This window comes from Indicator indicator, chromosome 31 (assembly GCF_027791375.1).
Source record: "Indicator indicator isolate 239-I01 chromosome 31, UM_Iind_1.1, whole genome shotgun sequence".
NCBI classification, from domain to species: domain Eukaryota; kingdom Metazoa; phylum Chordata; class Aves; order Piciformes; family Indicatoridae; genus Indicator; species Indicator indicator.
Window position 1 is genome coordinate 10,412,501 of NC_072040.1, and position 21,906 is coordinate 10,434,406.

General features: G+C 48.3%; 1 protein-coding gene across 1 annotated transcript in view; it reads right to left on the reverse strand.

The window, feature by feature from the left end:
• TAF4B (TATA-box binding protein associated factor 4b) overlaps nt 1–15,805 on the reverse strand; it is an 82,423-nt gene extending 66,618 nt beyond the window's left edge. Inside the window, exons 1-3 of the mRNA XM_054394715.1 lie at nt 15,520–15,805; nt 3,835–3,983; nt 1,863–1,970 (exon numbers count right to left, since the gene is read on the reverse strand). Of these exons, the coding sequence (XP_054250690.1) occupies nt 1,863–1,970; nt 3,835–3,983; nt 15,520–15,805 (543 nt within the window). The remainder of the gene's footprint in view (nt 1–1,862; nt 1,971–3,834; nt 3,984–15,519) is intronic.
• Nucleotides 15,806–21,906: the final 6,101 nt, after the last annotated feature.

The window sequence follows — 21,906 nt, forward strand, 5'->3', positions numbered from 1 at the left end:
GGAGTGAAGTGGCCCTGTCATGGCAGGATGTATCCACACTGCAGCTATTTAGTCTTTAATGTATGAGAAGCTTCTACAGAGGGCTTTGCAATTCTCTGCACGAGAGGGGCTCCAAGGAAGCCACTCCAAACACAGCAGCACTATTAATTTCTCCTAGAGTCATCCTTCTTGCTGTTTAAATCCAGCCCTGTGGCTTGTTAGAAGCTTTCAAGTTTCTACAATGGCAAAAAAAAAATATGGCTTACAAAAAACCCTTCCATGTCTACCTCCTTAAATATCTCAGGAGAACACAAGTTAAACTGAGCACAGCAAAACTCAGCTAAGAAAGTAACAGAAGAACCAAGTCAAAGGCAGATGGAAGTTAAAAAAAGGAAGAGTGAATAGCATGATGAATCTCAGTGCTTAGCCACCTAAGTGTGAGGATGCAGGCAGCTCCATTCATCAGATGGAAGAAATCTTCACCTTCCCCTCCTCCAGCAGGCCAAGGGCAGTAGATGACAATTGCTTTAACAGGCTCTGGATCTCTATGCAGGTATCACAAGCACAAGGGTGGCAAGCTAGTGCCCCAAAATAAGAGTGGGGAAAGAATATCCAGGGCTGCTCTTTGACACAAAGTGTATGTTGGGTCCATCCTAAGCAGAACAGGAAATGCACTAAGAAAGGCCTCCAGGTTTTCCCCTCTAGCCCCAACACTATGCATCTGTAGTGAGAAAGAAGAGAAAGAAAGATCAGAGACAGAGCTGTGATTAATTTCAGTTGCTGATACAGAAGAACAGCAGGAGGGCACAGGAGGGCACATTTGTAAGTCAGACTGTTGGTTACCACTGTCAGCAAACATATCCCCAGTCCTTCAAGCACCCTCAAGGTCAAGAGCATACAACCAGTCTAGTTTTTTAATGACTGATGCTGCTCAATTACTGACTGCTTGGTCAACCACTATAGCCCTGTCTCCTTCAAGCTCTTGGTCACAAAAGGTGTGTACAAGTCAGACTGCTTCCTGATTTCTCCTTCAGCTGATGAAGGGAACAGAATATTTTAGCTGCAGAAGTCTTACCTTTCATCACATGTGCTCATCCATGACTCTGGTCCTCAAAAGCAGAGGGCAAAAATATACCTAGGAGAAGTTTTATACTCTACAGGTAGCAAGTGCCTCCTCACAAGAGTCCAACAAAGTTTTTCTTCAGAAAAAAAAAAAAAGAGACTTTGGAAATAAGACAAAAACACTACCCAGAAATAGTAAGGCATTTCCAACTAGTGTTTGCTTCCAGTTGTATCTGTGGATCCTGGGTACCAAATTCAGCTGGAGAACAAAGGTCTACAGCTATGACCTTCCTTCAGCTTTTAATGAGGGGGAAAAAAACCTAAACCTGCAAACCAGCCTCACTAGCGCAGACAGCCCATCTTCCTCTCAGAAATGTCCCAGGTAATAATTCACAGAACCACTGAACTGTCAGGGTTGGAAGGGACCTCCAAATACATCCAGTTCCAACGCCCCTGGGAACCCCAACAGGAGAAAACATTAGGAAGTTTCTATCTTCCAGAAGAGCCTAAGCTAGAGCTTGAAGGAGCTGTGTCACTGGGTGCAAAAGCACTGGAAATGGCTCTCTGAACCACTTTTTTTTAATCCACTGTTCATGCACTTTCTGCTGTAGTGAGAGAGGATGAGTTGATGACACACACTGGCAGAAGCATGTTTAAACGATGCATTTAAAACAGAACATTCAGGAAAGAATTTATCATGAGGACAAAAGTTACCAGCTCAGTGCAAACCAGGTTAGAGTTAGAAGTAAGAGGAATGTATCTGTTTTTCCTTCAGCTCCCTCTGGCACTTACCTCACCACTCTATAAAGCTTGCCACCTACCTGTACTGCAGCAGGTGGCTGAACAGGAGAAGCCACAGCATTTGTTGCTGGAAATGATGGTTTCCCAGGAGTAGCTGTTACTTTCTTTAGTAACTGGGTGCCAGAGCTCTTGAAAAAAAGAAGAAGAAGACATGTGCAGAGAGCAGCTGTCAGACAAGTCAGTGACAAAGCAGACACTGAGGTTGGTGCTTGCTCGTGTCTGATATAAACCAGGTCACCCACAACAGGCATCACTCTCACAGCCCAGGCAGTTTAAACACTGCTCTACAAAGCTGTTCACCCCCCAGTTATTAAATTGGTAGAATGGATGCAGAGACATTTAGACATGACACCCAGTCATAGGATCAGAGAATGGTTGTGTTGGAAGGGATCTTAAAGATCATTCAGTTCCAACCTCGCAGCCATGGGCTCTAGGGACACCTTCCCCCAGCCCAGCTTGCTCAAGGCCTCATCCAACCTGGCCTTCAACACCTCCAGGGAGGAGGCATCCACAGCCTCCCTGGGCAACCTGTTCCAGTGTCTCACCACCCTCACTCCAAAGAATTTCTTCCTAATCTCCAGTCTGAATCTCCCCTCTTCCAGCTTCAAGCCATTCTCCCTCATCCTATCACTACAACCCTTGTAAAAAGTCCCTCCACAGCTTTTCTTGTAGGTCCTAATCAGAATAAAACAGTTAAAGGATGAGCATTTGGCAAGAAACTGGCAGATGGTTGCTTTTTTTGTACCTGCCCTTCCTCCTGCATGCTGACCACATTACAAGAGATGGAAGCAAAAAGCCAGCAGAGCTCAGGGAAGGAGGAACATCCTGGGAACATGGTAAAGGCCCTCAGCTTCACTCAGCCTCAGAGCAGTACCCCACCAGAGGATCACGACATTGCAGTTACTAGCAGTAATTTTGATAGAGGCTTTGGGTTTGGGTTGTTTAGTTTGGTGTGTTGTTTTTTTTTTCCTTCAAACCCTTTACACCATCAGAGGAATTCCTTCATTTGCACTGTTCCATCTGTACCAGCCAGCAGGTGTTCTCAGACTGACAAAGCAAAGCACACAGCCTGTGTGCAAAACCAAACACCACCAGGCTGGACAAGCTGGAGAAGTGGACCCAGGTGAACCTCAGGAGCTTCCACAAGGCCAAGTGCAAGGTCCTGCCTGCACTTGGGTTGGGGCAATCCCCATTATCAATCCAGGCTGGAGGATGTTGTGATAGAGAGCAGCCCTGTGAACAGGACTTGGGGTGCTGGTGGACAAAAAGCTGGATGTGAGCCAACAATGAACACTTGTGCCCAGAGGCCAGTGGCATCCTGGGCTGCATCAAAAGCCATCCTGGGCCAGCAGAAGGAGACAGGTGCTCCTGCCCCTCTGCTCTGCTCTGGTGAGACCTCACCTGCAGTGCTGTGTCCAGCTACAGGGCCCTCAGTACAAGAAGGACACAAAAATGGTCAAAAGGCTGCAGCATCTCTCCTACAAAGACAGCCTGAGAGAGCTGGGGTTGTTCAGCCTGGAGATAAAAAGACTCTGGGAAGACCTCAGAGCAGCCTTCCAGTGCCTGAAGGGGGCCTACAAGAAAGCTTGGGAGGGATTTTTTACAAAGGCTTGCACTAGTAGGACATGGGCCAATGTTTTGACACTAGAGCAGGGTAGATGTAGAGTGGACATGAGGAAGAAGCTGTGACTGTGAGGGTGGTGGAACACTGGAACAGGTTGCCCAGGGAGGTGGTGGAGGCCCCATCCATGGAGACACAGGTCAGGCTTGATGGGGCTCTGAGCAACCTGATCTAGTTGGGGATGTCCCTGCTCATGGCAGCAGGGTTGGTCAAGATGACCTTTAGAGGCCCCTTCCAACCCAGTGTATCCTCTGACTCTATGATTCAGAAAGCACTCAAATGCTTAATTACCCTTCCATAACCTATCTGCAAAGCCTGCTGCAGCCACAAACCCAACAACTACCTGGAACTGAAGCTCTGGGAGAAGTTACCTGCACAGCATATATTCTGACTGCAGGTGTGCTGGTCGGTACAGATGGTCTCACACTTGGGTTATTTTGTGGCTGGTCCTGAGCCTGTGCTACTGCTTGTTGAGACAGCAGCATTAGCTGGCCATTATTGCTTCTGATAAGAATAGTTCCTGTTGGAGAAAAACAGCCAGACTGTTAGAAATCAGGCAATGTGGCTTTCCCATGCTTCTGGAGGGAAAAAAAGAATAACTAGACCACACTGATAAGATAATGTAATATTTAGTTTCTCACTCTGAGGAACAGCTGCTAAGAAATGCCAAATCTAAGTGTGCAGCAGCTCTGCTCTGCATTTTATGACAGAAAGCTACCCCTGAAGTCAAGAGAAACACCAGACCAGCCAGCCACACAAAAAACCAGTGTGTATAAATGGTACAAGCTGCAAAGCAACTGCAAGCTTGTCATGGTTTAGCACCAGCCTTGGCAGAGTTCGGAGAGAGGGTTGGACTCGATGATCTTTTACAACCAAAATGATTCTATGATCTCTTGAGTCAAAAAGGTATTTTGGACAGGAAAATGACAGACAGAGCCACACAGCACCTCATCAACCTGAGAAATTCCTAACCATGGTCACACTTGGCTGCCTCTCCACATTTTCACTTTCTTAGGCACACCCCTCCAGGTGAAGATGTGGTTTAGAGAAAACCTGCAATGGGAACTGGAGCCTGATTGATTCCAGCTGTAGCTCACCTGTGGAGGTGAGCAAGACCAACCCCCCTCAATCAGAGGGCAGGGATCTCCAGTGAAAGCCATAAGAAGTTGTCCCTTTGTCAAAAGTCTGTCCCAGAGCATTAAAATGCATTGTTTTAATGAAAGAGGCTTGCAGCTAAATTGGGGAATAACCCAATGGAAAAGGCAACAAAAAAAAAAAAAAAGGACAGACAGAAAGAAAAAGACATTTTAAAAAAAGGAAAACAAAGGAAAGGGGGGTGGGGAAATCAAGCTAAAATCACATTTTGAACAGCTTTTCAACCTCTCCATCTAAAATGACAACACAAAACTTGGTATAAAACTCTGTAACACCAACACCAACATATTGCCACTTAGGAGCACAGCCAAACTGGGACTGCAAGAGCAGCATCTAGATGATTCCCTCCTTTCCCAAGCAGCCTTCACAGATTCACAGCCTACACTGGGTTGGAAGGCACCCTCAAAGGTCATCTTGTCCAACCCCCCTGCAGTCAGCAGGGACACCTCCAACTAGATCAGGCTGCCCAGGGCCACATCCAGTCTGATCTTGAATGTCTCCAGGGATGGGGCCTCAAGCACATCTCTGGATATCCTGTTCCAGTATTTCACCAGCCTTATTTGAAGATCTTTCTCCTGATGTCCAACCTCAATCCCCTGGGCTCCAGTTTCAAACCATTGCCCCTTGTCTTATCACCACAGGCTCCTCTAAACAGTCCCTCCCCAGCCTTCCTGCAGGTCCCTTTCAGATACTGAAATGTAGCTCTAAGGTCTCCCTAGAGCCTTCTCTTCTCCAGGCTGAACAGCCCCAGTTCTTTCAGCCTGTCCCCATAGGAGAGGTGCTCCAGTCCTATGATAATCTTGGTGGCCTCCTCTGGACCTGCTCCAGCAGATCCTTGTATCTCTTGTGTTGGGGGTCCCATAGCTGGACACAGTACTGCAGGTGACATCTCACCAGAGCAGAGTGGCAGAGTGGACCAGATGCATGAGGCAGTTGTATATCCAAACACTGCTACTCCATCTGTTGCTCCATCAGTTTTCACCTCCTCCACTGAAGTCTTCACTGTAATCATATTTAGGTACAGATGGATCTTTTAACTTAATGAATGAAAACTTGGAATCATGGAAAACATCAGATTTCTAATTTTATTTCATGCCATCTTAGTGATTCATAATTAACTGATGATCAGGCAAGAGGACATTTCTTTCCTTGTTCACATCACATTTTGATAGCCACAGCATTTCTCTCTGGCCTAGGTCTACATTCAGAGTGACAGAATTGTTGCTACTACAGGTTTTAGCCTTTCCTAAGCTTGCTTTAAGATGCCATTGCTGGCTCTACTCTTTCAGAAGGCACATATAAATTCTTTATCTACTTGCTTTAGAGATTTGGGATGCATCAAATGTTTTGTTTTCATCTATGTGGATATTTTGTCACTGCTTGTTACATTTGTTTTTTAAGCCAAACTGTCAGAAGCACAAGTTCTACTTCTCTGAATCATACTGCACACCAGAAACAGTCTGGTGCTAAACCACTTCCCTCAGCACCACATCTCTGCCTATGAAACACAAGAGGCAATGGACACAAACTGGAACCCAGGAGGTTCCACCTCTACATGAGGAAAATCTTGCCTTAAGGGTGCTGGAGCCCTGGAGCAGGCTGCCCAGAGAAGCTGTGGAATCTCCCTGTCTGGAGATTTTCAAGACCCATCTGGATGTGTTCTCGTGTGACATGCCCTAGGTGAGCCTGCTTTGGCATGGGGGTTGGACTTGATGAGCTCCAGAGGTCCATTCCAACCACTAATATTCTGTATTTCTATGATTATCCCAAGATATTTGCATGCTATAACAGAGCAGAGCCAGCCCAGTACAACACAATGCTACACCCACAAGTTCTCTACAGAGGTTGGTTGAATCTTTGCCAACTCCACAAACACCTCACTGCAAGTTCTTGTACACTCTGGCTTACAACATCAGCCTTGGATGCCTGATCACATCTCACCTTTTCAAAGCCAGGGATTAGCCTTACTGGCAGACATCACTGTCCAGCTGACAGCACTGCTTCACTGGCATGCATGTTTTCCTGGTGGCCTGGGTTGCTGTGAGGAGGTTTTTTAATCATAGCATCGTAGAATGGTTCAAGTTGGAAGGAACCATAAAGATCATCTCGGTCCAACCCCCCTGACACAGGCAGGGACACCTCCTATGAGACCAGGTCAGTCAAGGCCCCATCACCACTCTCACACAACTCTGTCACACTAACAGCTCGAGGGACATGCCACAGAATCACAGAACTGTCAGGGTTGGAAGGGACCCCAAGGATCATCCAGTTCCAGCCCCTCTGCCATGGGCAGGGACAACTCACACTAGATCAGGTTGCCCAGAGCCACATCCAGCCTGGCCTTAAAAACATCCAGGGATGGGGCTTCCACCACCTCCTCAACAGGACATCCTCAAGAGCCAGTCCTGGTGAACCTTTCTGTCTCCAGTAGCTCCAACCTTTCTCTACCAAGGCTATGTGCTACCAGTGGGCAGGAGCTCCTGAGATGCCCAGTGCAGACACAGCTTGATAAAGCACAGAGAGCCAGGAAGGGGATGAAGCTATCTTCTCTAGGCAGCACAGAGCAGTCTGATAAGGTGTTATTGCAAACACTCTGGAATAATGGACACCACACACTTTTCAGAGTCTAAACAACATCCCCACCACCTCCCTCCAGGAACTGGGCACAAAGATGCAAAAATCTGAAGCCAAGCTTCACACACTGCTTAATCAGTAAGTCTTATTCCAACTGTTGGAGACTAGCTGCTCACCAATGCCATTCTGGTGCCCAGATGGAGATCTCCATCCAACAGACTACCAGTGGGGCCCTATAGTGCTGATGTCTTCTCAGACAGCACAAGCCCACCTCTTAGAGCAAAGAGCTCCTGACTGCACGCACAGTTGACCTTCATTACTTGAGACTAACTTTATGCCCACACAACTGCACAGGCAGAGTGGAACTCCTGTACGTGTCCCAGTTGTGAGGCAATGTACCCTTTTATTTCTAGCAAACAACAGATGTCCAGACCAGCCACCTAAAGGAAATCTGGACCTCACACTGATTCTTGGAGGCACTGGAAATAGCTGACAGGTCATGGAGGTTTCCTGGGCATAGTTCCAAGATGGCACCACTGTTTCTGGGGGTGTTTAGCCTGGAGAAGAGGCTCAGGGGGGACCTCATTGCTGTCTACAACTACCTGAACGGAGGCTGTAGCCAGGTGGGGGTTGGGCTCTTCTCCCAGGCAACCAGCAGTAGAATGAGGGGACACAGTCTTGAGTTGTGCCAGGGGAGGAATATTAGGAGGAAGTTCTTGACAGAGAGAGTGATTTGGCATTGGAATGTGCTGCCCAGGGAGGTGGTGGAGTCACCATTCCTGGACATGTTCAAGAGGAGCCTGGATGAGGCACTTAGTGCCATTACTGGTTGATTGGGTAGGGCTGGGTGATAGGTTGGACTGGAGAACCTTGGAAGTCTCTTCCAACCTGGTTGATTCTATGATTCTATGATTCTATAATTCTGTTTGAATCCAGAGTGTATTTATTACACTTGACTCTCAAGAGGCTTTGGGTTTATTGTGGGTAGGCATACAGGATTCCCAGACAACACTGCATTCCACAAGGCAGAGCCTTGAGTCTTACTTGATATCTTGGGAACATCCAGCTCTTGTCCTTTGGCCACATCTCTCAGCAACTGGGATCATTGCCCATCAGCTTTTCATAGATTCATAGAATGGTTTAGGTTGAAGGAGATCTTAAAGATCATCCAGTTCCAACCCCCCTGCCATGGGCAGAGACAACCTTCTACTATGCCAGCTTGCTCAAGGCCTCATCCAACCTGGGCTTGAACACCTCCAGGGAGGGGACATCCACAACCTCCCTGGGCAACCTGTTCCAGTGTCTCATCACTCACACTGGAAAGAATTTCTTCCTAATCTCCACTCTAAATCTCCCCCTTCCAGCTTCAATCCATTGCCCCTCATCATTACAAGCACTTTTAAAAAGCCCTTCCCTGAGCTTTCTTGTAGACCCCTTTCAATATTTTATATTTCAGTACTTCAGCATTCAGAGTGCATCTGGTTTGGGGGTTTTTTTTGTTTGTTTCGTTGGTTGGTTGTTTTTTTTCTTTTGTGTGTGTGTGTGTGTGTGTGTGTGTGTGTGTGTGTGTGTGTGTGTGTGTGAAAACCATAAATCTAGAAGTTAGCTTTATATCTGCTGCCAAGATTTAAATCTGAATTCCCAGAGGACTGTGTATTTAATGCTATGTAGGCATTGTTTTGCTAGAGACATTCAGTCATGAAAGCAAAATCAAGTCTCTGTGAAGCAGCTGAAAATTCTACTGCTTACAGCAGAAGACATTTATTCACTATTTTTCAAGTCTGATTTAGTTCCACAAACTTGCCAAAGCTTTGCTGGCCCTCCTCAGAACAAAAACAAAAGTTGACTACTGTTGCCTAATGTGAAGAGAGAAGCTTGCAAAGAATCCATCCTGCTAAACTGAGGTTACTACTGGGATACAAAAGGTTGCAACCATGTATTATCTAGCCCTTTACTCTACTATCCTGCACTTATGGGCTATCCTACAGCACAAATATTATGCTCAGACTTCATGATATTATCAACATCCAGAATCTGTAGGGTTTTTGTCTTGTTAAAGCAATAAATCTTTGGATAGCCTCACCTTAACCAAACATAATAGAAATGAAGTATTGCAAAGTCAGCTCTACCTCCTGCTCCAAGTGAAGGGCCAGGTGGAAGCATGAGAATATCAGATTCATGTGGTTCAAGAAACAACAACTAGAACATCAAGAGGAAGATTCAGAGCACTGCACTTGAGAGGTATTAGGCTAGTTTCAAAAGCAGAAGGCAGTGGCAGCAGCATCCAGAGGTTTACCAGCCCTTACCTCTTCAGGTTACCTCAGGTTCTATACAAAATTAGGAGAAGCCCAATGAGACAGGCATTGGACTTGGTGACCTATAAAGGTGCTTCTCAACCCAAAGCATTCTATGCTTCTATGAGATACAGGAGATCTCACTTAAACCATAAGGAAAAGCTTTGCTGTGAGGGTGCTGAACTCCAAGGCCAGCAGCATCCTGGCCTGGATCAGCAACAGTGTGGCCAGCAGGAGCAGAGCAGAGATTGTGCCCCTGGACTCAGCACTGGTGAGGCCACACCTTGAGTCCTAGGTTCAATTTTGGGACCCTCACTCCAAGAAGGACACTGAGGGGCTGGAACAGGTCCAGAGAAGGGCAACAAAGCTGGGGAAGGGTCTGGAGAACAGAGCTGGGGAGGAGCAGCTGAGGTTGCTGGGGGTGTTTAGTGTGGAGAAGAGGAGGCTGAGGGAGACCTCATTGCTCTCTACAGATCCTTGGAAGGAGGTTGCAGTGAGGTGGGGGTTGGGCTCTTCTCCCTAGTATCAGGTGATACAATGATAGGAGATGGACTGAAATTGTGCCAGGGGAGGGTTAGGAACAATTTCTTTCTTGCAAGAGTGGTTAGGGATTGGAATAGGCTGCCCAGGGAGGTGGTGGAGTCCCCATCCCTGGAGGTGTTCAAGAAGCCTGTGGCCATGGCACTATGGGACATGGTTTAGTGGCCATGGTGGTGTTAGGTGGACAGTTGGACTCGATCTTGGAGGTCTTTTCCAATTGAAACAATTCTGTAATTTCTTCTCTGGAGACATTCAAAACCCTCCTGGACAGAATTCTGGGCAGCTTGATCTAGAGAAACCTGCTTTAGCAGAGGGGTAGGACTAGACGGTCCCCAGAGGTCCCTTCCAGCCCCCACCATGCTGTGAGACCAGACTCTGTACCACCCCACAGCAGTTTTAGGACACTCACATCACCTCTCTCCCTCCCACCCACAGGTGTCCCCACGCTGCCTGCCTGCCTGCCTCTTCCCACACAGCCCTGGCCAGCTGCACAGCACTGGTTGTGCTCTCTGAGCACTTCCCCACTATCACCCAGATAAGCTGTAGGCTCTGGAAAACCTGCCAAGGACAGGGCAAAACATCCAAGTGAAGACAAGTGAGCTGCAAACAGAAACAAAGAACCTGTGCTCTCCCCCAAATCAGGTGCAAAGGAAACTTTATAGGGTGGCCATGCCTTGCACCAGCTTTCTGCTGCAAATTATGGCAGGCTCCAGGCATCCTCTTCTTGCTGACACCGCAGAGGTTCAGCCCCACTAAAAGCATAAAACAGAGAAACACAGACCAGAGGCTGCTGATGTGCCAGTGAAGAGTAACCAGCAGCAGTGGCATCAGGAGAGCTTTTTCAAGAGCTTCCTCGAGCAGATCCTAAGGTAACAAGGAATGATCCCCAGCATCCTGTGCTGCATCCAAAGCAGTGTGGGCAGCGGGTCATGGGAGGTGATTCTGTCCCTCTGCTCTGCTCTCATGAGATCCTACTTGGAGTCCTGTGTCCAGCTCTGGCAGCCCCAACACGAGAAGGACATGGAACTGCTAGAGCAGGTCCAAAGGAGAGCTGTAAAGATGATCTGAGGGCTGGAGTACCTCTGATATGAAGACAGGCTGCGAGAGTTGGTGTTGTTCAGCCTGGAGAAGAGAAGGCTCTGGGAGGGGGCTGAAGTACCTGAAGGGGGCTGGGGAGAGACTTTTGACAAAGGCATGGAGTGATAGTATGAGGGCTAATGGCTTTAAACTGGAAGAAGATGGATTCAGATGAGACATTGGGAAGCAATTCTTCCCCACAAGAGCAGCAAAGCACTGGATCAGGTTGCCCAGAGAACTTTGGAGGCTCTGATCCTGGAAGTGTTGTCCCCAGGTTGGCATCTGATCAACCTGGTCTAGTAGGAGGCATCCCTACCCATGGCAGGGGAGTTGGAACTAGATGCTCTTTAAGGTCCCTTCACACTGAAACCATTCCATGAGTCTGTGATTTTTTTGTCCCTCCAGAAGAGAAGCAGACAGTCTGCTAATTGTCCTTCAACATCCAGGGATAGAATGATAACCACAAGGACAGACACAGAAATGACAAAAAAAAATAAGTTCAAGAAAAGTAAAGAAAAAAAGAAGCAGAGGGCTACAATTCTCCCTTTTGTTTTCCTGGTCTTTCTTCTACATTCCAAAGCAGTTTGGGGCCCAAAGACAGCAAAGTGAGCTGCAAACACTTCTGGCCCATGGGCACCTTGCCACTCCTTGCCCTTCCCAAGCCTTTTAACTATTTTGTCTTGTTAGCAGCACACCTCAACCATTTTTTCCCCCCAACAACTCGAGGCTCAGGTCATCGGAGGACACAATGTCCTTTGAGGCAGATGGTCCATGACAGGAGCCATTTGCAGTTTTGTGAGCATCAGCACAGACCACACAACCAGCAGAGCTCAGGGCTGGGGCAGTACTGACTCACCATGCCGGTCTGCTCTCTGCCAGGCCCCCAGACTGCTATTTGCAAAGCCTTCTGAAATGCTGCTACCCTGTTCTTGCCAACAAAGAAGGCAATGGAGGAAGGGGCCCTTGGGTAGATCATGCAAGTCCCCTCCACTTAAGAAGACACAGCCCAACCATTCAGCCCAAGAGCTGGTAGTATGCAAGGTCAAAACGCCACAACCAAACCTTCAAGGCAGAAGCTGTCCAGCTGAAGGTGTACAAAGGATACAGTCCCGAGCTGGAGTCCTGCTAAAACCCCCGGTGGTAGCCAGCCATAAGCTAGAAGATGTCAGGCCCCCCCTGACTGCTAGTACAGAAGATACTCTGAGGGCAAAGGAGGAAGGCCTTGAGTACCAGCACTGTTCTAACAGCTGGCTATTCAGCTGAAAAAGGGTACTTTGTAGAAGAAAATACAGGGAGGTGATGAAAAAAACTTGTTACTTACGAGCAAATTGGGGTTTGGCAAGACCTGGAGAACTCATGAAGCTCAGTGATACTTCCAGGGTAACCAGGTAAAGTGGCACTTGGCAGGACAGTCCATGCCCAGAGGGGTGAGGACTCATACCTAGTCATCTGCCTTTCCTGGCTGTATCTTGGCAAGAGGGAGGGGAAGGTAGAGGTAGAAGAGAAAGAAGAGCCTAAACCATGACTTCCATGAACTTCCCCTGTCCCCCCACGTCATGGAGATAAACGCAGCTCCCCTGCTGCTCTCCCTTCCTCAACTGCAGCCCTGCAGAGGCACAGGAGCAATGCCTGCTCCGGGCCACAAGCAGTTCACAAGGACTGCAGGATGACTACGAAGGGCAGTGCTGTCCAGTTTCCCTCCAGCCAGTTCAGGTATCTCCCTTTGAAACTTGGGGGAGGAAGCTGTCCGCATGCATTTCTCTCTGCGCGTGCCACAGGTTGAACACTCTGATTTGAAAGCCTTCTCCCTTCTCTGTTTTATCCTGCACAGCTGGATTTTGCCATGTATTTGAAATACAAACTTTCCAAGCCTGAGCATTGGGTGGTTTATTCCTCTCTCCTTTTGAAGGATACTAACGCTTATAGCTGTAATGCTATTCATCTTGCATTTAAAATTCTGAATTCTTTCATTAGTCATTAAAAATTGAATCCACATAGGAGACAGAGGTGGAATACTAACCCTCACCCAAGCTGGAATGCATTTTTAAATTGTCCTTGGGATATTTATTTAGACAAGTTTTCCTATAACAATGACCTGTTTGAAATATACAATCATAGAATGTTTTGGGTTGGAAAAGACCTCTAAGATCGAGTTTAACCTTCAACCCAACACCACCTTGGCCACTAAATCATGTCCCAGAGTGCCATGGCCACATGTTTCTTGAACACCTTCAGGGATGGTGACTCTACCACCTCCCTGGGCAGCCTGTTCTGGCATCTGACCACTCTTATAGCAAAGAAATTTTTCCTAATGTCCAACCTAAACCTCCCCTGGTGCAACTTGGATAGGCCATTTATTCTTGGCCTATCACTTGGTACTAGAAAGAAGAGGCCAACCCCCATCTAGCTTCAACCTCCTTTCAGGGAGTTGTAGAGATCAAATAGGTCTCCCCTCAGCCTCCTCCTCTCCAGACTAAACAACCCCAGGTTCTTCAGCCACTCCTCATAAGACTTGTTCTCCAAACTCTGTATGACAACTTCTGTGCTCCTTCCAGAGTATTAAACTCCACACAGTTACTGTTAATCACAGAATCATTTAGGTTGGGAAAGACCCTTCAGATCAAGTCCAACCACTAACCCAGCACTGTCAAGTCACCACTAAACAATGGCTTTAAAATACCACCAGGGCTGGTGACTCCACCACTCTCCCAAGCACATCACTGCAGAGCACTGGCTCCTCTGAAATTCCAATACAAGCTCTGCCTGCTTTGTCTCTTGTCCCAGGAGCAAGGCAAATGAGCTGATGCAACGAAGGGTAATGCAGCTTTTCTTACACTGGGTTAACTTGCAGTTCCCAAACCACAGGCAGCTCAGCTCACATGAGCATTCACCTTCACAGACAGGTGTTTGAGTGCCAATATGCCCCAGAAAGCTGAAATACCAGACAGAAAACCTTAAGATCTTGAGGGTCCTACTACAAAAAAAAAAAATGTATTCCCATCATGGTTGATTGCAGAGGAAAGTTGGCAAGGACTGAAACTCTTTGCTGACTGCCCATGTGAATTCTGGGAAACTGATAGTGAAACTTGCTGATCACAGACAGTAATTTTGTAAATTACATTAGCATCATATATTTCCTTGAGAGGTACATGTGTTTGAGAGGGGAAGATAGAGGAAAAGAGAGAAAGACAGACAGAGGGAAAGAGAGACAGAGAGAAAGAGAAAGAGGGAAAGAGAGAAAGAGAAAGAGGGAAAGAGAGAAAGAGGAAAAGAAAGAGGGAAAATGCAATTATGCATCAGTAACAGAGGAATTAATTTAAAACCAATCATCCTTTTAGACAACATCCTACCTGAAAGCAATTACAACACATGCTCCAACAAAGGAACTGTCCTGGCAGGAAATAATTATAGCAACAATAGCAACAAAGTGATTATATATCTTGGGATCTCAACATAGCAAGTCCAAGAGCTGCAGAATCAAAGTCACTTTCTTTTTTAGAAAGCATTTCAATGCAGCCTGACAGGAGGACCAGGAAGCTCAGAACCAGCAGCAGTTTCTTCCTTTAGTGAGGAAGTGCAGATGGGAGCTCTGGGTAAACCTCTGCTGCTCCCCAAAGTAGTAAACCATCTTCATCAGCACTGTTCCCACATCAGTATTTTCTTTGCCACTGGAGAAGAACACCCAGAAGTGTATCTCTCTGAACTTCTCGTTCCCCACATATGTTTTACAGAACAAGGCGTTTCAAAGGGCGGCACATACTGGAATTTCAATCTGACACTCCTAATCAGGGTAATATTTTGTTGCACTAATGGTTCACATCGGCCTGGTCATAGTGAAAGCAATTCTCCAGAGGAGCTTGCCGCGGGGGGTCAGAGCAGAATGACTTCCCCTGGAGTGGGAGTCCCTTGGCAGTCGCTGTCTCACTCACGCTTCCTCGCCTCGCTCCGTCACCCGCGTTCCCCGAAAGCCTCAAGCAGCCTTTCTCAAGTTTTATTAAAAGTAACCTGGCCACCGAGTTTTCGGTTTCGGTCAGTCCTCCTGCTCCTCGTGCTATCATCCATCCAAGTCAAAAGTTGTCTGAACCCAGAGCCTTCCAGATCCATCCTGCAGACGCGCCACGGGTACCTCTGATGCCACGAGCATCCCTAGTGCCGCCTGACCCGCCTCACGGCCCCGTCCGATGCCTGTCACACAGGCAAACACCCCCATCCCCACCACTTCGGGGCAGAGACGCAACTCGCCCCTAACTTTCGACAGCTCCCTGAAGCAGCCCCTCCTGCACCAGACCCCCCGCTGTCCTGCCCGTTCACTCCCGCCCGAAGCGCAAGCCGTAGGGCTCCCGGCTGCAGACCCCGACCCGCTCCCAGGGCAAGCCACGCCGCGGGACCCAGCCCGAGGGCAGGGCGCTCACTCACCTGGGGGCAGTTGGAAGTTGGCCGGTAACTGGAGGGTGGCCGTGGACGGCCGCTTGGGCGCTACCGGCCGCGGGCCCCCAGGGACGGCCGGCAGGCGCGGCGGTTGCGGGGCGGCGGAAGGCGCTGGGCCGCCGGGCACATTGGCGGCGGGGCTGCCCCGTTCGGCCGCCGGGCCCGCGGCGGGGACGCAGAGGAGCCTCACGGGTGGCACGGCCCCCGCCGCCGCCTGCTCCGGGTGCCCGCCGGGCATCAGCCTAACGGGGATCGCTGCCGCCGAAGTGCTCATGGAGGAGGAGGCGGCGAGGGGACGGGGAACGGCCGCGTCGCGTAGAGCCCCGCACCGCCCCGCAGCATCGCGGGCGGGGGACGCTCAGGCGCTGCTCTGCCGGCCGCCGGCTCGCTGACGGAAACACATGGTGGACCCCGCTCTGCCAGCTCCCGGGCGCCGCACACGTGGGCCCGGCCGGCCCGGCCTCCCCTGCCGCTGGCAGGAGGAGGGAGGACGGGAGAGGAGGGACAGAGGAGACAGAAGGACGGACTGAGGGCGGGCCCACGCCGCCGGCTCGCCCTACTGCGGCGGCGCCCGACCCAGCCTGGCCCCGCCGCCCCTCAGAGCCCGCCTGCCCGGCCTGCGCCGGGGCTCGGCTTGTCCCTCCCCGGTGAGGAGAAAGTTGGTGGCATCCTGAGATCCTCCCCCGCCTCTGCTGGGGTTTGAGTGTCGGGGTTGACGCTGGGGAGGAGAGGAATGCACCCACCCGCCCGCCTCGGGCCAAGGACGCCCTGCGCAGCTCCACAGGGACGCGCTCGGGAGGCGACGCTGCCCCCGGCTCGCTGCGGGGCGCGGCTGCGGCCCCGGCATCGCCTCACCGCCCGCCCGTCCGCAGCCCTGGGTTGAGTGTCCGCGCCTGTGCCCGCACCGGAGGTGGCAGCGAGCGGCCCAGCCACGGTGCCTCCCGCCACACCGGCCTCCTGCCCCTGCAGCGGGGGCTGCGGCTGGCCTTGGAGCCCCCGGTAGGCACAGAAGAAGCGACAAAAAGTGACAGAAGTTCGCCATCAGCTCAGGACCAGGGCTGGTCTTGCCGACAGGCCAAAACGCTGAAAGCAGCACCTGCCTGCGAGGATGAAGGGGACAAAGTTGTTCCGTGTGACCTTCACAGGCAGGGCTGGGCTTGGAGGAAGGCTGAGGAGAGCTGTGCAGCTCTGCCCTGCAAAGTGAGTGGAACTCTGTCAGCATACAGACAACAGAGCTTTGAAAAACAGTTTTTAGAGAGCAACTGAGAGTTTTGCTTGTTTGGTAGGGATGTCAGCAAGGTTTTGAGTAATTCTGCCCTGAGGTTGTGCTATTTTGAGGCTTGTCATAGCTAAGTTTGGGGCAAATCTTGACAGGTTTTGAAGTACCTTTATTATAGAATCAGAATGGTTTGGGTTGGAAGGAACCCTAAAGATCATCTACCTCCAGCATGGTCTCCTCCCAGCCTCCTTTTCCCCACACCTAACAGTCACTAACACTAACCCTCCTGGTTCAGGGTTTTAAATCTGTGATCCTTCTCACAAACGTTTTCTTTCCTCTCTGACTGATGAACCATCAGTTAAATACAACCAGAAATTAGCTGGGATGAGAAACTTGTAATATTTGCCTTTAGCTTTTCTTAAATGGCAAGGATTTGGCAGCACAATGGAATTAACTCAAGCATGTAGCAGCCACATGAAGGGGAAAAATACGTGTGAAGATTTAATGTCATTAGTTAAAACAGTTCATTTTAATGGGAAAATTTAAAAGTTTACCATGAAACAAGATAAACACTAACAAAGAACTCAAGCTCTTCAGGAAGAGGTTTGTGCTGATAGGATATGGGGCAATGGACTGAAGCTGGAGGAGGGGAGATTTAGACTGGAGATTAGGAAGAAATTCTTTCCAGTGAGGTTGGTGAGACACTGGCACAGGTTGCCCAGGGTGGGTGTGGATGCTCCTTCCCTGGAGGTGTTCAAGGCCAGGCTGGATGAGGCCTTGAGCAAGCTGGGCTGGTGGGAGGTGTCCCTGCCCATGGCAGGGGGTTGGAACTGGATGACCTTTAAGATCCCTTCCAACCCAAACCATACTTTCATTCTGTAATGTCTTCTACAACCCATGCAAGTAGGATGTTGCCATACACCTTTCCACACTGATTCCAGCATGAGATGTTCCCAACAGTGTCTTACACTACCACAAATTAGCAGCAATCACATAGCTCCCAGCACTATCAAATCTACAGAGACTCTACAGAAGTCACCTAACATTGTACCACCAGATGTTAGGGGAGATTTCATGCATCACGTTGAATGCACAGGTGTCACCTGGAATAATTTCTGTGAGGAGATTTTGTATACCAGCTATGATTTGTTTCCTATAAACTCATTAACACATACCTGTAGTGGCTGCTTTCTCCTTATTAGAGCAGGTTCAGTGTATCTTCCACCAGATTTCACAGCAGAGCACTCGATGAAGTAATTAAAACAAGTATCTTCACCAAGCTTTTTGCATTTTCATGGAAGAAAGAAGCCCAAGCTTTTCTGGAAGCATTTATCACATGTTTTGTACTGGATTACTTCTTAGCAAAGCTGCTTGCTAATTAGATGGGCTCTTTTTTGCTCCTGTAGCTTCTTAGAATAGAATAATAGAATGGTTTTGGTTGGAAAGGACCTTTAAGGACATTGACTCCAGCCATTCCCTAACTCTGCCAAGGCTGGTGCCAAACCATATTCCTCAGCACCACATCTCTGCAACTTTTAAACACCTCCAGGGATGGAGATTCAACCACCTCCCTGGGCAGCTTGTTGCATTGGTTGAGAACCCTTTCAGGGAAGAATTTTCTTCTAATATCCAACCTAAACCTACCCTGGTGCAACTTGAGGCCATTTCCTCTTGTCTTACCACTTGTTACTAGGGAGAAGAGACCAACCCCTGTCTGGCTCCAGCCTCCTCTCAGGGAGCTGGAGAGAGCAATGAGATCTCCCCTCAGCCTCCTCCACACTAAACACCCCCAGTTCCCTCAGCTTCTCCTCACCACCCTGTTCTCCAGACCCTTCACCAGCTTGGTTGCCTTTCTCTGGACATGTTCCAGCCCCTCAATGTCCTTCTTGGAGTGAGGGGCCCAAACCTGAACCCAGTACTGTAGATGGGGCCCACCCATGCAAATACTTAGATTCCACAGTACTGATATAATAAATCTATGTATGTAGGAACCAAGACAGATCACTTCAGCAGGGATATTCACCATTCAGCTTTCTCTTTTTTTTTTTTTTTTTAATTTCATTGGTGCACAGAGAGAAGTTTATGAAATATGCAGACAGAACATACATGAAGCTCATGTAAGACTTAAAAGGATCTTTACACTCTTCAGTCCTTTACCTCAAAGCAAAGCTGATCTTTGATTTTGTCTTCCCTGAGGCACATAGGCTCACAGGTCTGGGGAAGTTTTCATCCATTCTACAGAAGAGTTGTTCCAGTTTACACATGACCAAGGTATGGAAGCTATCATCACATGCTGCCATACTGTCTTCCTCTCTCCTTTCCCTTACTAAATTTGGAAGATCCTTATTTTGAAGAGAATAATGGTGAAGAGGACAAAAAAGCTGGTGAAGAGCCTAGAGGACAAGTCTAGTGAGGGGCAGCTGAAGGAACTGGGGTTGTTTAGTCTGGAGAAGATGAGGCTGAGGGGAGACCTCACTGCTCTCTACAACTCCGTGAAAGAAGGTTGGAGCCAGATGGGGGTTGGTCTCTTCTCACTAGGAACAAGTAATAGGACAAAAGGAAATGGCCTGAAATTGTGCCAGTGGAGGTTAGGTTGGGTACTAGAAGAAACTTCTTCCCTGAAAGGGTTCTTAAAGACTGCAACAGGCTGTCCAGGGTGAAGGTTGAATCCCTATTCCTAGGAGTATTGAAAAGAGGCAGAGATCACAGAATCACAGAATGTTAGAGGTTGGAAAGGACCTTCAGAGATCACTGAGTCCAGTGTGGTGCTGAGGGACATGGCTTAGCACCAGCCTTGTCAGAGTTAGAGAATGATTGGACTGGATGATCTTAAAGTTCTTCTCCAAATGAAAGGATTCTGTGATTCTATGATTCTGTGTGTAGAGGTATTGCCATCCTTCCTGAACAACAAAACATGCTGCCTGGCCTCTGTTAGGAAGGGAAAATGATAAGGTGTGGTAAACATGACAGCAAAAAGTTTCAAAGTTGCAAAAGTTGTGGTTTATGAATACAGGATGGAGAAGCAGCTCCTGAACAAGAACGCTGCAACCCAAGTAAAAAACAAAGGAAATAAGGTGGTTACAGAGACAAGAGCCCAGGGGATAGCAAGACAACACAGATCAATGTGATAAGCAGTAGTCTCAGCACACTTGATGTTTATAGGTGTAGTCATAGGATCACAGAATGGTTTGGGTTGGAAGAGACCTTAAAGATCATCCAGCTCCAACCCCCTGCCATGGGCAGGGACACCTCCTCCCAGACCTCATTGCTCAAGGTCCCAGCCAACCTGCCTTTCAACACTTCCAGGCTTGGAGCCTCCACAGCTTCTCTGGGCAACCTGTTCCAGTGCCTCACCACCCTCATGAGAAAAAATTGCTTCCTGATGTCCCTTCCAACCTCTAACATCCTATGATCCTGTGATCTGTATTGCCTCTAACAGCTGAGAATGTTCAGCTTCTCAAGATCATTGCTACATTTCCACCAGCACCCCTTGGCAGTGCCTTCTCTTGTCTATCTTTTCTGCCTTGCTTTTGATGCTCAAAAATGAAGAATTTAACCAAGTATGCTGTTTTCCTTCTTCATCCTAAAATAAAATATTAACCTGTAAGAATTCTTGAAGAATTCTCAGCCCTAAGGAGGCTTAGAGGAGATGTTCTGCTATTCTTTATTTATAGCATAGAATGTGAGTAGCTGCAGATTCCCTTTTGAAGAATAAAATCAGGACATGGAAAGGTTTTCTCACCACAGCTCTTGCACTTAACTCCCATTAGTGCAAACTGCAGAACTTGCTGGGAGTTTCTTTATTCTAAATATTTATATTTGCAGACTGAACTGACAGGTACTAGAATAAAAATTTAGCCTCCCAGTTATAATTTTTTTATTTATTTGGGTTTGTAATTGCTCCTTTGGAACATGACAGAGCCACCAATACCCTTGTAGTGTGCAGTGCTGTTTGGGTGCTTACTTCACTTCAAACCAGAACACAGGTTTCAGGTGGTGCTGCTTAGCAGTGTTCTCTGCAGCAGTCACTCCAGGATATAAAAGTGAAAATAGAAAAAAAAAAAAAAAAAAAAACCAAAACCAACCAACCAACCAAAAAACCCAATACAAAACAAACAAAAAACAACCCCAAACCAAACAAATAAAACCCCAAACAAACAAACCAAAACAAAACAAACAGACAAGAATCTGACAGAATAAATTCAAGAGAAATTCTTGTGTTAGTGTGACTTCTAGGAAGCAAGCCCCACCATTTATCCTACCAACAGTCTGATACTGATCATAGAATCAGAGATTCATAGAATGGTTTGGGTTGGAAAGGACTTTAAAGCTCATCCAGTTCCAACCCCGCTGCCATGGGCAGGGACACCTCCCACCAGCCCAGGCTGCTCAAGGCCTCATCCAACCTGGACTTGAGCACCTCCAGGGAGGAGCATCCACACCCTCCCTGGGCAACCTGTTCCAGTGTCTCACCACCCTCACTGTAATGAATTTCTTCCTAATCTCCACTCTAAATCTCCCCTCTTCCAACTTCAATCCATTCCCTCTCATCCTATCACCACAGACCCTTGTAAAAAGTCCCTCCTCAGCTTTCTTGTAATCCCCTCCAGCTACTGGCAGGCTGCTCTAAGGTCTCCCCAGAGTCTTCTCCAGGCTTAACAGCCCCAACTCTCTCAGCCTGTCCCCATAGGGGAGGTGCTCCATCCCTCTGATCACCTTTGTGGACTTCTCTGGACCTTCTCCAGCAGTTCCATGTCCTTCTTGTGCTATGGGCACCAGAACTGGAGACACAGTACTCCACGTAGGGTCTCACAAGAGCAGAGGAGCAGAATCACCTCCCTTGTCCTGCTGGTCACACTGCTTTTGACGCAGCCTAGGACACGGTTTGCTTCTGGGCTGTCAGCAACCATCACTGCTGGGCCTCTATTTTGATCTATTACATAAGCAGAACTGAAACCATTTTCAAGACTCACCCATTTAGCCAGGCAGACCTGCAGGTGCAAGCACCATTTTGCAACGAGTTGAATTAACATGAAGATCTGGAAACCCTGGAGGTGTTTATAAGAGGCAGAGATGTAGTGCTAAGGGACATGGTTTAAAACCAGACTAGGTAGAGTTAGAGAATGGTTGAAGTCCATTTTAGAGGCCCCTTCCAA